At 36.1% G+C, this 17,848-nt stretch overlaps 1 protein-coding gene across 1 annotated transcript in view; it reads right to left on the bottom strand.

The window, feature by feature from the left end:
* LOC115222227 (intraflagellar transport protein 80 homolog) overlaps nucleotides 1–17,848 on the bottom strand; it is a 522,946-nt gene that overhangs the window by 384,764 nt on the left and 120,334 nt on the right. The window contains exon 8 of the mRNA XM_029792388.2: nucleotides 7,203–7,327. Coding sequence (XP_029648248.1) covers nucleotides 7,203–7,327 — 125 coding nt within the window. The remainder of the gene's footprint in view (nucleotides 1–7,202; nucleotides 7,328–17,848) is intronic.

Here is a 17,848-nt window from a genome sequence, read left to right as displayed (position 1 = left end):
CCATCCCACTGTGTGACACCTTGGGCAAGTGTCTTATACTATAAGCCCCAGGTGTCCCAAAGCCTTGAGTAGACTCGGTAGATGGAATCTGAAAAAAGTCCATCATGTCAGCATATATATATATATATATATATATATATGGCCTGCTCGCTTAGCCAGCGGGGTGGCATCACTTGAAGGCTAAAACAATGCAAAGCGCATTGTGACGAGCGATGTGTAGCAACATATCATAGCCTGTTTGGTCACGGTGATATATATATATATATATATATAAAACAAAGACAGGCTGAGATTCACAACAGCTGTTTCAGACATGTTTTTTTTATTGATAAACAAACCAATTACATCAAGTGAAAAAAAAAAAAAACACTCAACCTTAGTGCCTTCGTTATTAAAATACCTTGATTCTAATGGATCCTAAAAATAATTATATATATATATATATAAATATATACATATATATTGACTGGCTCCTGTGCCAGTGGCACATAAAAGGCACCATCTGAACGTGGCCGATGCCAGTACTCTTGACTGGCTCCTGTGCTGGTGGCACATAGAAAGAAATAACTGAATGTGATCGATGCCAGGCCTGTCTGACTGGCTCCCATGCAAGTGGCACATAAAAAAGCATCATCCGAATGTGGCCAATGTCAGTACCCACTGACTGGCTCCCATACTGGTGGCATGTAAAATGCACTATCCGAATATGATCAATGCCAGGCCTGCCTGACTGGTTCCCATGCCGGTGGCATGTAAAAAGCACCCACAACACTCTCAGTGTGGCTGGCTTTATTATATATCCATCATGGCTGATCTTACCAATTGGTTTCGCACTTAGAGTTCAATGGAGTGTAAGGTAACAGTCCGATTATGTAACCCTGCACTCTTCAGAGGTAGCTATTATGGAATAATATGCTAAATATTAACTTTAATATGGTGATTGTATGTGCATAATTATAAATATGCGTGTGTGTCTGTGTATATCTATGCATGTGTCTTTGTGTTTGTCCCCCACCAATGATGGACAGTGAGAGTTGGTTTGTTCAAGTTCCCGTCACTTACTAGTTAAAAAAAAGAGACCAATAGAATAAGTACCAGGCTTTAAAACATGTGCACTAAGGCTGATTCATTTGACTAGATATCCTTCAAGGTGCCCCAGCATGGCCACAGTCTAATGACAGGAACAATTAAAAAATAACAAAGATGTTTTAAAAAATAACAAAAGAAAATGGAAAAATAACAGAGGGGGAGGGTCTAGTTTTTTTGTTTTTATTTTTAGTGTTTTTTTTTTAGCTTTCTGTCAGCATTTCCAAGAAAGAAAAATATTGAATGTACTTCAACAAAATTTGATGAATAAATAAAAAATACCTCAACAAAATTACATATAACATTATGACGTATGATGACTTGGGACTTAGGAGGGAAGAATTTAATGAGAGCTCACCATATAATATGAGCATTTTTTTTTTTTGAAGGAACCAAAGAATATGGTAAAGTTCTAATATTGCTAAATATTAACTTTAATATTTCGGAGCTGATGTCGGAATAGTTCACAACAAGTTGATGAATATAGAAAAACATAGATACAAAATTGTTTATTTGTTTCATTTATTTATTAACTAATTTTGTTATAGATATTGCTTATTAAGCTGAAAATCTGTACTGTGTGTGTGTGTGTGTGTGTGATGTGTGCATGTGGTTTGTATGTGTGTGTGTGCATGTGTGTGTTTGGTTAGTGAGAGGGATGAAAGATGGAAGATACAAGAATTTTCATCAATCACTACAATTGTCTTGACAGACACATACATACACATACCTACATATATATATATATATATACATACATACATACTCACACCTACACATGTACATATATATACTCATACTCACATATATATATCTCTTTTACTCTTTTACTTGTTTCAGTCATTTGACTGCGGCCATGCTGGAGCACCGCCTTTAATCGAGCAACTTGACCCCGGGACTTATTCTTTTGTAAGCCCAGTACTTATTGTATCGGTCGCTTTTGCCGAACCGCTAAGTAACGGGGACATAAACACACCAGCATCGGTTGTCAAGCAATGCTAGGGGGACAAACACACACATGCATATATATACATATATACGACGGGCTTCTTTCAGTTTCCGTCTACCAAATCCACTCACAAGGCTTTTGTCAGCCCGAGGCTATAGTAGAAGACACTTGCCCAAGGTGCCATGCAGTGGGACTGAACCCAGAACCATGTGGTTGGTAAAGAAGCTACTTACCACACAGCCACTCCTGATATATATATATATACACACACACACTCACGTATATATATATATCACATGTGTATACATACCCACTTAACATTGCTCATTATTATGGTTGTTGATACCACACACAGACACACACACACACATATACACATGTGTATAATTAATAGCAGTGTTCTCTGCATTTTCACACAACATCTACATTAAGTTGGATATAAAGATTGCCATTTACGCACGCACACATACACAAAGTCACACACATACACACACACAGGGCTCAATCAGAACTCAGTTTTGCTGAGATGGGCAGGACTTCTCAAGAACCACATGTTCCCAGCCATCATCAATTGTCATCTTCTCAAGAACCACATGTCCCCATCCTAGTCAATTATCCTCCACAACATTCAACATCCACCGAACAACCTCTACCACTTCATCCCCCGTCTTCCTGGCTCTCCCACTTCTGCAAGCTCCACCCACAATAAGTGATTGACACTTTCTTATACACCTGTCCTCATCCATATGCATAATGCCCATGCCAGCCGAGTCTTCTTTCTGGCTCACTGCGTCTGATTCCTCTTGTGCCCAGATTTTCTCTCTGTACATTTGTTCTATGTCAACAGTGCTGAATTAAGCACTAAGTAAAGTAAATACGTGCTCAGGGCATCAAGGGAGAAGGGCACCACAGAAATGAAAATGGTTTACAGCACAAAAGAAATCACTCTAGACTTGCTACAATAAGTTTTGTAATGCCTTATCTCTACTAAGTATAGAAGCAGAAGTTTTATGTAGAATTAATTTTAACAATATCATTGAACACTTTGCAATCAAAAAAAGAAAACAAGAAAAAATTTATCAAATATAGATAAATTAGAAGCATACAAATATAAATATTATTTTCTATCTAACTGTTAATTTTGTTTCATTTTGGAAAATAATAATTTCTTTTATGATTTATTATTACTCTTTTACCCGTTTCAGTCATTTTGACTGTGGCCATGCTGGAGCACCACCTTTAGTCGAGCAAATCGGCCCCAGGACTTATTCTTTGTAAGCCTAGTACTTATTCTAGCGGTCTCTTTTGTCAAACCGCTAAGTTACAGGGATGTATACACATCACCATCGGTTGTCAAGCAATGTTGGGTGAGGGGACAAATACAGACACACAAACATATACACACACATACATACATATATATATACATACATATATATATATATATATATATATATATATATATATATACACATAATCATCATCATCATCATCGTTTAACGTCCATTCTCCATGCTAGCATGGGTTGGACGGTTCGGCCGGGGATCTGGGAAGCCAGAAGGCTGCACCAGGCTCCAGTCTTATCTGGCAATGTTTCTACAGCTGGATGCCCTTCCTAACGCCAACCACTCCGTGAGTGTAGTGGGTGCTTTTTACGTGCCACCTGCACAGGTGCCAGGCGATACATATATATATATATACATATATATTATGGGCTTCTTTCAGTTTCCATTTGCCAAATCCACTCACAAGGCTTTGGTCAGCCCAAGGCTATAGTAGAAGACACTTGCCCAAGGTGCCGCGCAGTGGGACTGAACCCGGAACCATGTGGTTCGTAAGCAAGCTACTTACCACACAGCCACTCCTACGCCTATTACTGTTAATTTTGTTTCATTTTGAAAAATAAAAATTTATTTTATGGTTCATTATTGTTTACATTTTGAATCATTTACATATACTTGAGGGCACCAAAACCTTTTAAGGGATTAGGGCCTATATGGACCTTGATCCGGCCTGCATGTCAGTCAAGCATACTCACACAGCACATCTAGCAGAGCATGCTTGCTTCATTCCTTTCCCGTTTTCTCAAATCTTCAGCATTCTAAGTCAATGCTATGTAGCATCGCAGTTCTTATGCAGGCATCATACAATCTGCCCTCCACTCTGATGGAAAAGATCTTTGGTGTCAACAACAGTAAGCAGCAACTCCCTGAACTCTCTCCAAGCCATCCTTATCTGGGTGCAATACTTTAGGAGCAACCACCTTCCATGCTGATTACATCTTCCAGGTAACAAAAGCTATCCACTCACAAAGCACAGGGTTATAACAGAAGGCATTCGCCAAAGGTGCCACACAGTGGGACTGAACCCAGAACCATGTCGGTGGGAAAAAAAAATTCTTACCACAGAGTCATACCAGTGTCTATCATATGTATGTATATGTGTGTGTGTGTGTATACATATATGTATTTATATATATATATGTGTGTGTGTGTGTGTGTGTAGGCACGGGTGTGTGATAAGAAGCTTGCTTCTTCACCACATGGTTCTGGGTTCAGTCCCACTGCGTGGCACCTTGGGTGTCTTCTGCCATAGCTTCAGGCCAACTAAGGCCTTGTAAGTGGATTTGGTAGATGGAAACTGAAAGAAGCCCATCGTGTATATATATATATATATATATATATTATATATATATATATATATATATGTATGTATGTATGTATATATATATTTGTGTGTCTGTGTTTGTCCACTCACCAGCACTTAACCAATGTTGGTGTGCTCACGTCCCTGTAACTTAGCAGTTCAGCTAAGGCATACAAAGAATAAGTCCTGCACTCAATTTGTTCAACTAAAGGCGGTGCTCCAGAATGGCCACCGGTCAAATGATTAAAATAAGTAAAAGAATAAAAGAATATCAATATATATACACACAGACACACACACACACACACACATATATATATATATACACATACACACACATACATATATATATACACATACATACATACATATATATATATACACATACATACACACACACACACATGTGTGTGTATATGTATATATATATATATATAATATAATATATATATATATATTTATATATAATTAATAGACACTTGAAAATAGATATTTTTTAAATTAATAAAAATGGCTTTCCTGATAATTTTTCCACTTTAATAATTAGGTGTTTATAAGTTAATTATCAAAGTGGAAAAATTATCAGAAAAGCCATTTGAATTCATTTTTTCAAGTATCTAATACTGTACCAAGGACTTTCTACCATATATATATATATATATATATACACACACACACTCTCACACACATATTCAATTATGAATCAAGAGTAGCACTCTTCTTGTAAACATTATCGACTGCACATACTCAAATGTATGTACATTGCTTGTTTACTAGTTGGCTGCAGAACAGCATTATGTGGATGACTCCCTCATAACACTGTGTTTTAAAACCCCTTAAAATCATAGACATACCTATTTCTTTACTACCCACAAGGGGCTAAACACAGAGGGGACAAACAAGGACAAACGGATTAAGTCGATTATATCGACCCCAGTGCATAACTGGTATTTATTTAATCAACCCCGAAAGGATGAAGGGCAAAGTCGACCTCGGCAGAATTTGAACTCAGAACGTGGCGGCAGATGAAATACCGATAAGCATTTCGCCTGTCGTGCTAACGTTTCTCAGTACCTATCACTCCTGGATGGGATCTGAAGGTGAGCTCTCTCTCCTGTACTACAAAGGAGCTGTCCTTAGAGCACTATTCTGCATTCAACCGCCATAGATTGAGTATGCACAATCAATAATATATATAGGTGTAGCTGTGTGGTAAGAAGCCTGCTTCCCAACCACATGGCTCTGTGTTCAGACCCACAGCATAGCAACTCGGGCAAGTGTCTTCTGCCTTGTGAGTGGATTTGATAGATGGAAACTGAAAGAAGCCCATCGTATATATACATATATATGTGTGTGTGTATATGTTTGTGTGTCTGTGTTTGTCCCACCGCCATCGCTTGACAACTAATGTTGGTGCATTTTATGACCCCGAAACCTAATGGTTTGGCAAAAGGGACCGACAGAGTAAGTACTAGGCTTACAAAGAATAAGTCCTGGGGAAGATTTGTTCAACTAAAGGTAGTGCTCCAGCATGGCTGCAGTCAAATCACTGAACCAAATAAAAGAATAAAAGGAAAAAGGAATATGTAAATATATTTTTATATGTAAAATTGAATGGATTTCGGCACAGCTTGTGTTTGTCTGTCTTTGGAAATTGTAATTGTCTTTTACAGCAAACAATTCAGGCAAAAACCACAATTCTCTTCCAAACAGAAACAGCAAACACACAAGAACCACAAAATTATAACAAATCTTATCTTTAACCCTTTCGTTACTGTATTTATTTTGACATGCTCTGTATTTCTTTCATTTACTTTAAATATAACAAAGAATTTAGTTACCATTGAACTAGTGTTAGGAACATAAATTGTGACTAAGGTTTGGTGGAAGATTTTAACTCAAAACTTATGAAAACAAGACATTTGTCCTACAGAGCCAGAGGCAGTTTCAGCCGGGTTGGTATCGAAAGGGTTAAGAATTGTTTCTCTATTATATATTTTAAGCCTTTTGTTACCATATTTCTGTTGAGATGCTCTGTATTTCTTTCAATTAATTTTAAATATAACAAAGAATTTAGTAAAATAACTTAGTTATCATTAAGCTAGTGTTAGGAGCATAAATTGTAATTAAGGTTTGGTGGAAGATTTTAATTCAAAACTTATGAAAGCAAGACATTTGTACTCAGAAACAGAGCCGGTTTCAGCCAGTTAGGTAATGAAAGGATTAAATCCAAATTGCCATAAACATGAACATAGGAAAAAAAACCCTGTCTCTATATTCAACTATGCCTGTAGTTTTTTGGGGATCTTTATATATATAAATATTGGGATCTTTATATATATAAATATTGGGGTCTTTATATATATAAATATTGGGGTCTTTATATATATAAATAATGGAAGCCACAGTTTAAGTTGGTTTTCTTTTTACATTTATAAGATTATCCACCTTTTAATCAAAGATAACACAGATAAGTTCATATTTCCAAAAGGATGTTTTGAAATAATTCCAACCAACTTACCTGTCAACTAAATGACCAATAATCACTTGACCAATGCCACAAGCACCAGAAACTTGAGTTCCATCAGTGGACCAAGCCAAACAGAAAATGCTTCCAGTGTTGGGTTTTTCCAGGGCGTAGGACCACTAAAAATAAGAAACATGAAAATATGAAAATTGCTTTTCAAAACTATCATAAAGAGCATTTAAAAAAAAAAGCAACATGAAATATCTACATGTTGCAACATCATCATTATCAATAATGTCCGCTTTCCATGCTGGCATGAGTCAGAAAGTTTGATACAGAGCTGTCCAGATTCCAACTGTCTGTTGCCACATCTCCCACAGATATATATATATATATATATATATATATATATATATATATATATATAATAAAATATTAGAGAATAAATCCAAACTTACAGGGAAAAATCAGATTAGGATTGAATCCAATTTTATAGTAAAATATTATATTATATTAAATTAGAGATAAAACCACTATTAGGCAAATCATACAATAAAAAACTTAAGCCAATACATAAGATTAATTAATTTATATTATTTAAATATATATCAAAATTATTAAAAAAGATAATTAATATAACACTACGATCGTTTCATGGCTGTTCAATTCTTAAAGTTTTCGAGTTACAGTCATTCTTCAGGTGGTTTAAATATTTAACTTGGCGAGGTTTAATCAATGTGTGTGTGTGATCATTGATTAAACCTCGCCAAGTTAAATATTTAAACCACCTGAAGAATGACTGTAACTCGAAAATTTTAAGAATTGAACAGCCATGAAACAATCGTAGTGTTATATTAATTATCTTTTTTAATAATTTTGATATATATTTAAATGATATAAATTAATTAATCTTATGTATTGGCTTAAGTTTTTCATTGTATGATTTGCCTAATAGTGGTTTTATCTCTAATTTAATATAATATATATACATATATATATATACACATATATACATACATGCACACACACATACACATATATATGTGAGTGCATGTGTGTGTACATGCATGTGTGAATGTGTGTGTATAATCATTGTTTAATGTCTGCTTTCCAGGAGGCGGTGGAGGATGAGGAAGTAGTGGAGAAGAAGGAGGCAGTGGAGAATGAGGAAGCAGCAGTTGCGGTGATGGTGGTGGTGGTGGTGGTGATAAAACAAAATTATTTTAAATCTATAACTTAAAGACAAAAACAAAAAGAAGCAAGAAAAAAAGGGCAGGTTATAATACGATAATGTCTCAAAGGTAAGCTGCTGCTGCTTACTTGGTTTTCAGAAGTCTTAGTAAGTTTTTAATTTGAAGTTACCATTCAGAGAACGCTAATCTCAAAGAGACCTTTCTGTCCTCGAAGGGAAAGCATTTTTTTTCTCAACCTGCTTACTTCGACAACGGAACACCATTGATCTTACAATCTCCAACACAAAAGCATGAAATCTTGTAGTTTTTCAATGGGTAACAATTATAATTAAAATGACGAAACAAGGAAATTTCGATTCTATTTCCTTTTTCTTTGTCAGAACTGTTTAGAAAATGCCTGCAGAAATACGCTATTACAGCAGAACCAGTCTGAGAAATATGGAGTTAAACCATCTGCCATTTCACAAGGGGGAAACCAATTTAATCTGAAACTAAAACTAGAAGAAAACTGAGCTCAAGATATGTAGTAATTACTTACACACAAATAAATTAGTCGTTAAGGGAATGAGTTGTAGTAGTAACAGCTTCTGAAATATATATTGCTAACAGCTACCAACACCAAGCAAGCTCATAGGTTGTAGGGGTGTTGCAAAGGGGTTCGTTCAGCAGGAGTAGGAAATCACCAACAAACGGTGGATGCAGCGACCCACTGTTACGGCACATGCTCCCATACTGTTGATGATGATGATGATGACAATGGCATGGAGGAGGAGGAGGGGAGAGGTGGGTTGGAGGAGAATGAGGGGGTCAGGGGGGATGAGGAGGAGGAAGAAGAAGAGGAGGAAGAGGAAGAAGGGGAAGAGGAGGAAGAAGAGGAGGAAGAGGGGGAGGAAGTGGAGGGGGAGGGGGAGGGGAGGAAGAAGAAGAGGAGGAAGAGGAAGAAGAAGAGGAGGAGGAGGAGGAGGAAGAAGAAGAGGAGGAAGAGGAAGAAGAAGAGGAGGAAGAGGAGGAGGAGGAAGAGGAGGAAGAAGAAGAACAGGAGGAAGAAGAGGAAAAGGAGGAGGAAGAAGAGGAGGAAGAGGAGGAGGAAGAGGAGGAAGAAGAAGAAGAACAGGAGGAAGAAGAAGAGGAAGAAGAAGAGGAAGAGGAGGAGGAAGAGGAAGAAGAGGAGGAGGAGGGGGAGGAGGAGGTGCCAAGTTGAACAAAAATGTCATACAGTATTTCTTCAGGTTCTAAGTTCTGAATTCAAATTCCACTAAGGTCAACTTTTCCGCTCATCATTTTAGTAGTGTGGGGGAAGAGGTCAATAAAATAAATAAGTACCAGTCATGTACTGAGGCTGATGATATGACTAACTCCCCACCCCTCAAAATTGCTGACCTCATGCCAAAATCAGAACACACCATTGTTGTGTAAGCTGCTAACAGGGAAATGTTCAACCAGTCAAAGACACATGGCTTAATAGAAATCACATGAATAAACGTTTGCATTCAACAACGTAAAACGGTTGGAATGTGTCTGCTAGGATCTGACTTGATATGTTTTTAATTCAAAAAAATATTTCCTTTCAGGAAAACAAAACCAACAACAACAAACCCCGTAATACCAAAACACTTTATCATCTAAAAAGAAGCTGACACGTAGAAACTGCAGGATGCTGCAACAGATGCTGCTGGCATGAATGATTGAGTCCTCCAACGTAGAAACTTCTGTTAATAAAATGATAAGCTCTTACAACAAACATCATTTTCTGCAAAGCGCCAACAATTAACATAACAACACATGAGAAATATGTTTGGACCTCTAAACGAATATTACTCATTTGATATTCTGCGGTATAAAACTGATGTCTAAAGCAATTAGTTTACAAATAAACTACATTTATGATGCTATGGTGACAAAATAAAATTGAAACAAAATAAAACAAAATGTGTATCAGACTTCCAGCAACAATAGCCAAGGAAAGAAATGCCTTTTTAATGATGCTCTTATAACTGACAAAGGATAAAGGTTAGAACACAAGATGCCTGTTTAGGATGTTAATCTAGAATTTTTCATGACTGCACTAGAGAGTGCAACTTAAAGGGAGAGAATTAGTTCTAGCATTAAGTATTTCTTTATCCATTTATTTGATTCAGTCGTTTGACTGCAGCCATGCTGGAGCATTATCTTTATTCGAGCAAATTGACTCCAGGAATTATTCTTTGTAAGCCTAGTACTTATTCTATCAATCTCTTTCACCAGACCGCTAAGTTACGAAGACGTAAAGACACCAGCATCGGTTGTCAAGCGATGTTAGGGGGACAAACACAGACACACAAACACACACACACAAATATATATATATATATATATATATATGTAGGTCCCGGGTTGATCCGGGGTTAACCACAGTAAGTAAGGTACTCAATACATAGCAGAGTAAAATTAATTTATTATATAGAAGGAGCTTCTACAGGACTAGTACTGTTTCATTCAAGAGAAATCTTCAGGAAGCTTCCTGAAGATTTCTCTTGAATGAAACAGTACTAGTCCTGTAGAAGCTCCTTCTATATAATAAATATATATATATATATATATATATATATATACCATGGGCTTCTTTCAGTTTCCATCTACCAAATCCACTCACAAGGCTTTGATAGGCCCAAGACTATAGTAGAAGATACTTGCCCAAGGTGCCACACAGTGAGACTGATCCTAGAATCATGTGGTTGGTAGGCAAGCTACTTACCACACAGACACTCCTGTACCTACACAAATTCCTCATGTTGAGGAATTTATATAAAAGACTGAAGAGCAGACTCATAGGTAACTCTTATTTATTTTTCTGTTCTCTTTTTCATTTGCATGAGATAAAGTTCTTAAAATCACTGGCAGTCATAACACTATTTCATCCTCCTTTTCGATTAAAAGCTTTACTACTTTTACTGGTTTTGTGAAGGCACATGGCCTAGTGGTCAGGGTGTTGGACTCATGAGTGCAGGATATTGGTTTTGATTCCTGGACTGGGCAGTGTGTTGTGCTCTTGAACAAAACACTTCTGTCCCTTTTGCTCCAGTCCACTCAGCTGTAAATGTGTAACTCTGGGATGGACTGGCATTCCATTCAGAGGGAGTACTGTGATCTCAATCACTTACCCTCATCATCATCACCATCATTTAGCATCCACTTTCCATGCAAGGGTTAGAAGGCAGAGAGCTGCACCAGGTTCCAATCTGATTCGGCATCGTTTCTACAGCTGGATGTCCTCCCTAACACCAACTATTTTACAGAGTGTAATGGGTGCCTTTTGTGGAGGCAAATGGCCTAGTGGTTAGAGCAGCGGACTTGCAGACGAGGGATCGCGGGTTCAAATCTCTGACCGGGTGATGTGTGTGTTTATGAGTGGAACACCTAAGCTTCACACAGCTCCGGCAGAAGGTAACGGCGAACTACTGCTGACTCTTTTGCCATAAGTTTCTCTCGCTCTTGCAGCTCACTTGCGACAGACCGGCATCCTGTCCAGGTGGGGAACCTATATGCCAAGGAAACTGGGAAACAAGCCCTATGAACCAGGTATGGCTTGAGAAGGAACAAACAATGGGTACCTTTTATGTGTCACCAGCAGAGGTGATTTCTGTGTCACTGGCACAAGTGCTTTATGTGTCTCTGACACAGGTCCTTTATGTGTCACTGGCACCAGTGCTTTCACTACGTGCCACCAGCACCAGCCACAACTACTTATATGCTATGAAAACCAGATAATAAACCCAATGAATCCTCAGCCTTAAGACAATACTTTTTCTTAACTGGCTTCGATCATTGGAAAGCAACCATGTTGTGTGATGGCTTTCAAGAGACTTAAGTAAAATTCACACCAATAATTTATCCACTATTTATTTCATCAGTCTTGTAAAATACAAATATAGAAAATAGATACTGACATAAAGAGGGATGATTAAATCAGATATAAATATCACAAGGTATTTATATTCAAACATAACCAATTATGTACAGTATACATAATTTCTCAGGAATATAGAACCATTCTACCAAAAGAGATTTTCATTGCTATTCAACATAGTTTTAACACCTATTTTTCCATGTACGCTAGCATCAGATGGACAAATTTGTGATACATCTTTCTATGCAGCTCAATGTAGCATCCTCAAATCAGTGGAGGCACATAGCTAAGTGGTTAGGGCATTCAGCTCATGATCATAAGACCATGAGTTCAATATCCAGTGGTGCATTATATCCTTGAACAAGACATTTTATCTCACGTTGCTGCTCCAGTCCACACAGCAGGCAAAAATGAGTTGTACCTGTAATTCAAATGGGCCAACCTGAGAACTTCATTAAGGGTACACATGTCTGTGAAATACTCAGCCACTTGCATGATAATTTCATGAGCAGGCTGTTGCATTATTCAAATCAACTGGAACAGTTGTCATAACTGAAAGAGTACCTGGTCAGGCCATTACATCTACAGAGCTAAGCCTGGTATTTTCAGATTTTATCTACACACCTCATCTCATATCTTCTATGGTCTACCACTCACACAGAAGGTTCTAACAAACCAACACCACCACCACTACCACCACCCCCAGCATTGCTGCCAGCCACAGAGAGAGAGAGAGAACTTCCCTCGCCCATCTCCCATTAGCATGCTTTGTTCATTCCTATATTACATGCCATACCAACACAACTATGGTCGCGACATATGAGTCAAAATCTTTGATGTGCACAACAAACAGTGCCGTGTAAAAAGATAGCCATTATGCAAAGGACTAACTCCTTCTAGTTAACACTGCATAACAATAAATCAACATAACTTGTCACAGAGAGAGAGAGAGAGAGAGAGGCTGGCAGATAGATAGATAGACAGACAGATCAATAGAGAGAGAGATACATAGTTACACAGACAGACAGACAGGTAGGTAGGTAGATAGATAAAGACAGACAAGTAGGTAGATAGATAGATAGATAGATAGATAGATAGATAGATAGATGATAGATAGATAGATAGATAGATAGATAGATAGATAGATAGATAGATAGATAGATAGATAGAAAGGTAGGTAGGTAGATAGGTACATAGGGAGGTAGGGAGGTAGGTAGATAGATAGATAGACAGACAAGTAAGTAGATAGATAGAGAGAGAGAGAGACAGACAGACAGACAGAGATGGAGAGATAGATAGATACATACAATACATACATAGAAAGGTAGGTAGGTAGATAGATAGGGAGGGAGGTAGGTAGGTAGGTAGGCAGGCAGATAGAGATAGATAGATAGATAGCGAGATAGATAGATAGATAGATAGATAGATAGATAGCGAGATAGATAGATAGATAGATAGATAGCGAGATAGATAGATGGATAGATAGATAGATAAAGTCAGACAGACATATACATACATACATACATACATACATACATACATACATACATACATAGTTACAGAAAAAGACAGACAGACAGATGGATAGATAGGTAGATAGAGGAAAAGCAAAATAGATAGACAGACCGACAGTGACAAAAAAAAAATGATGAAGAGGGAGATAGGAGATGGGGAGAGCTGAAACTTCATTTCTAAAGTTACTGATTACATGCAAGGAGCAGAGATATGAAGCTTGCATGCAGCCTTTAACAACAACAGAGTTCATAAAACAACAAATGCTGTCATCCCGTCTAGAATTTCATCTAAAACAAACATCACATGCAGATTTTACACATCCTACTGATCATCTAACACAAAGCCATACATATTGAATTACCTTCATGTTACATATACATATACATATATATGCATATATATACATACATATACATGTACATATACATATATATACATACATATACATGTACATATACATATATATATATACATGTACATGTACATATACATATATATATATACATGTACATGTACATATACATATATATATATACATGTACATATACATATATATATATACATATACATGTACATATACATATATATACATACATATACATGTACATATACATATATATATACATATACATGTACATATACATATATATATATACATATACATGTACATATACATATATATATATACATATACATGTACATATACATATATATATACATATACATGTACATATACATATATATATATACATACATATACATGTACATATATATATATATATATATACATACATATATATGTACATATACATATATATATATACATATATATATATATACACATGTATATATACACACATGTATTTATATATACACATGTATATATATACATACATACATATATACACATACATCCATATACACATATATATACATTGTTTACATACATATATATATATACATATATATATATATGTATATACATATATATATATATATATATATATATATGTACATATATATATATATGAATGTATATATATACATATACATACATATATATATGTGTGTGTGTATGTGTGTGTGTATGTACACACTCATACGTTTATAAGAATGCAGAAATATATGCGTATGCGAACACAGACATTTATAACCGTGCATGTACATAAATGTAAACACATACTAATAAATGTATATACATTAGCTACACACACAAACATATATTAAGAGAGACAAACAGACAAGAGACAAACACACACACACACATATATATATATATATATATATATACATGAGCACGTATATGCAGATATACATATATATATATATATATACATACATGAGCACGTATTGCAGATATACATATATATATATATATACATACATGAGCACGTATATGCAGATATACATGTGCATATATATATATATATATATATATATATATATATATATATGTATGTATATACATACATATACATACACATACCTGCATATAGGGACACACATAAACATATATGTGCATACACACGCACGTATATACATGCATATATATAAGCAAACATACATATATACATACACACAAACACATGAATATAGAAAGAGAAATGAAATCACCTGATTGCTTAAAGTACTGGGTGGAGGGGCAGAAGAGGGGTAGAGGGGAGGGAAAGGACAGGGGAGGGGCAAGAGAGGAGGAGGGGGGTCTTGCTGTAGCCAGTAATGGCTCAGTTGTTGAGGAACATATTTCAAAAATAAACGCCAAACCAACAACAATCATGTGAAGATTTACAAAGCAATCCAACAATCTTTCAGAAAGACAGGGCCTGACCATGCTACAGCAACACTCCCTCCCAACACACACTCACACACACACAACACTTTCATCAGCTTATTTTCCCCACTGCCCCCCAATTAGAGGCAATTAATTAATTAATTCATTACCTCTTAATTGTTTTCAATTAAATTGTTTTTAGTCCCCTAAATTCCCAAAAACGAAGCCATTCTTGTTTTGCTCTCAGTTTCTTCGGAACCTGCCATCTCTAAACATTCATGAGTTCTTCCAATTAATTGCTTCTGAAGAATTGTCTGCCGTGAAATTGTTCCCCTAAGTCAAGGCCAATCTTGTTTTTCAGGAAATATCTAAGGAACCGAAATGGCCATATAGTCTTTTTTTTTTTTGTTTTGCATCACCAAAGTCATTAATTACTTTTTAAGAATTGGTTTTTAGATAAATTATTTCCCTAAGTCAAGACTGTTCAATTTTTTTTTCATTCACCAAAAACACTTATTTACTTGGTTACCATTCAACACAAAAATATAATACTTTTTTTGGCACCAAAATCAATGTTACAATTAGGGAGTGCATATCACGATGGCCTATTCAAAGGGTGGTCTGCTCTTGCGCAGGTATTATGCATGTTAACCTTCTCCAGCACTCTCTATATGACCTGGGAGAGCCTGTACCTTCCCCTGAGGCCATTAAGTGGATTACTGCCATTCGTTTCCAAGGGAAATACTATCTTGCTTGAAAAGATGATGCTTGGCAAAAAGAAAGATACTTGACCATAGAAAATCTGCCTTAACCCTTTGGTGTACAGATTACCTATCAGGTGGCTTTTAAGCTAGTATATAGCTTTTAAGCTAGTATATAGCTTTTAAGCTAGTATATAGCTTTTAAGCTACTGACCCTGAATGGGAAGATCTGTAAACAGATCTCTAACTTGTTTTGAAGAATTTGTTGCAATTACTTCCTCCAGAGTCATATCCCAATGATGATCATATTTGCCACAAAAAGTCATGTAAAAAATAATCACCAAAAATAATCAATGGATTTCACAATAAATTTCAATTAATACCAAAATACAGTTCCAAGTTATAAAAATTGTTATCGTACAAAAACAAAAGTTCATCGCAAAAAATCATGTGAGAAAATCTCCGTAAACAATCACAGCAATGAAAACTTGGGAATCCAAAATTTCAGGATTGTGGGTCCAGATTCGGCCCTGAATATTCATAATTTACTCACTGAGTTGGCCTGATTCCAAAATGGTATGATATGTTGGGGGCTACAGCCTCTAGGAGTAAAACTGAAAAAGTGTGACACATTGACATTTGCATTTATTATATTAGATATAAGACCCAACTGTGGGATATGTGTCAATTTAATTGAGGGATCAGAATTCCCCTTCAAATAGGGACAATGTTTCACAGTGAAAAGCAGCTTCACATGTGCTTCGGAGAACATGATATACATACTAACCTGCTCTGGGTGTCAAGAGCAATACATAGGCCAAACAAAAAACAGTCTATGTCAAAGGATGGCTCTGCACAGATCCTAGATCAAAATTAAAAAAAAAAAGAAAAATAGCATTCAATCAACTCATCGACATTTGCACCAATAACAAAGATCCAAGCTTCAGAATTTTTCCCCTCTATCAATTTAAGGACAATACAACCTGTAGCCAACAAATTAGTAAAGAGTCATTCTTTATCACAAAATACATACCCCTTCTGAACACATCTACAACAAATGAAATATCCACCATGACCTTAGTATAACAGACACATAAATATTAAAAATGATATTCAAAAGAAATACCCAAGAATTCATTAAAAACAGTCCCAATCACTACTAGAATCTATGAGTCACTTTTAGGTCACTTGACCATTTAATATCCAACTACTATCATACCACTCCCGCATTCTTTCATTATTCTTTCTCTTCTTCTCCTACCCCTTTTCTTCTTCTTCTTCACCACCTCCTTCCTTACTTTACTGATACTCCTGCTTAGAATAACACCCACGCAAATATTAAAAACAATACATTTAAAAGAGATACCTCAAGAATTCAATCACTACTACCATCCACAACAAGTTACATTCAGGGCACTTGACCATTTAACATCCTACCACTATCATACCACTCGCGCATTCTTTTACTATTCTTTCTCTTCCCTGCCAAGAATTCACAACAACCTCGAACCCACAAGAGTAAAAAAAAGAGGAAGAGACATGCAGAAACAAGGAAAATGCCCCTTCTATTTGAATACTATGCAAATATCCTTTTAAGTTGTGTACATCAAGTTGAACACTTGATGTACTCATCA

This window comes from Octopus sinensis, linkage group LG19 (genome assembly GCF_006345805.1).
Source record: "Octopus sinensis linkage group LG19, ASM634580v1, whole genome shotgun sequence".
NCBI classification, from domain to species: Eukaryota; Metazoa; Mollusca; class Cephalopoda; order Octopoda; family Octopodidae; genus Octopus; species Octopus sinensis.
The sequence above is the reverse complement of the archived record's forward strand: the minus strand, read 5'-3'. Positions and strand labels throughout refer to the sequence as shown.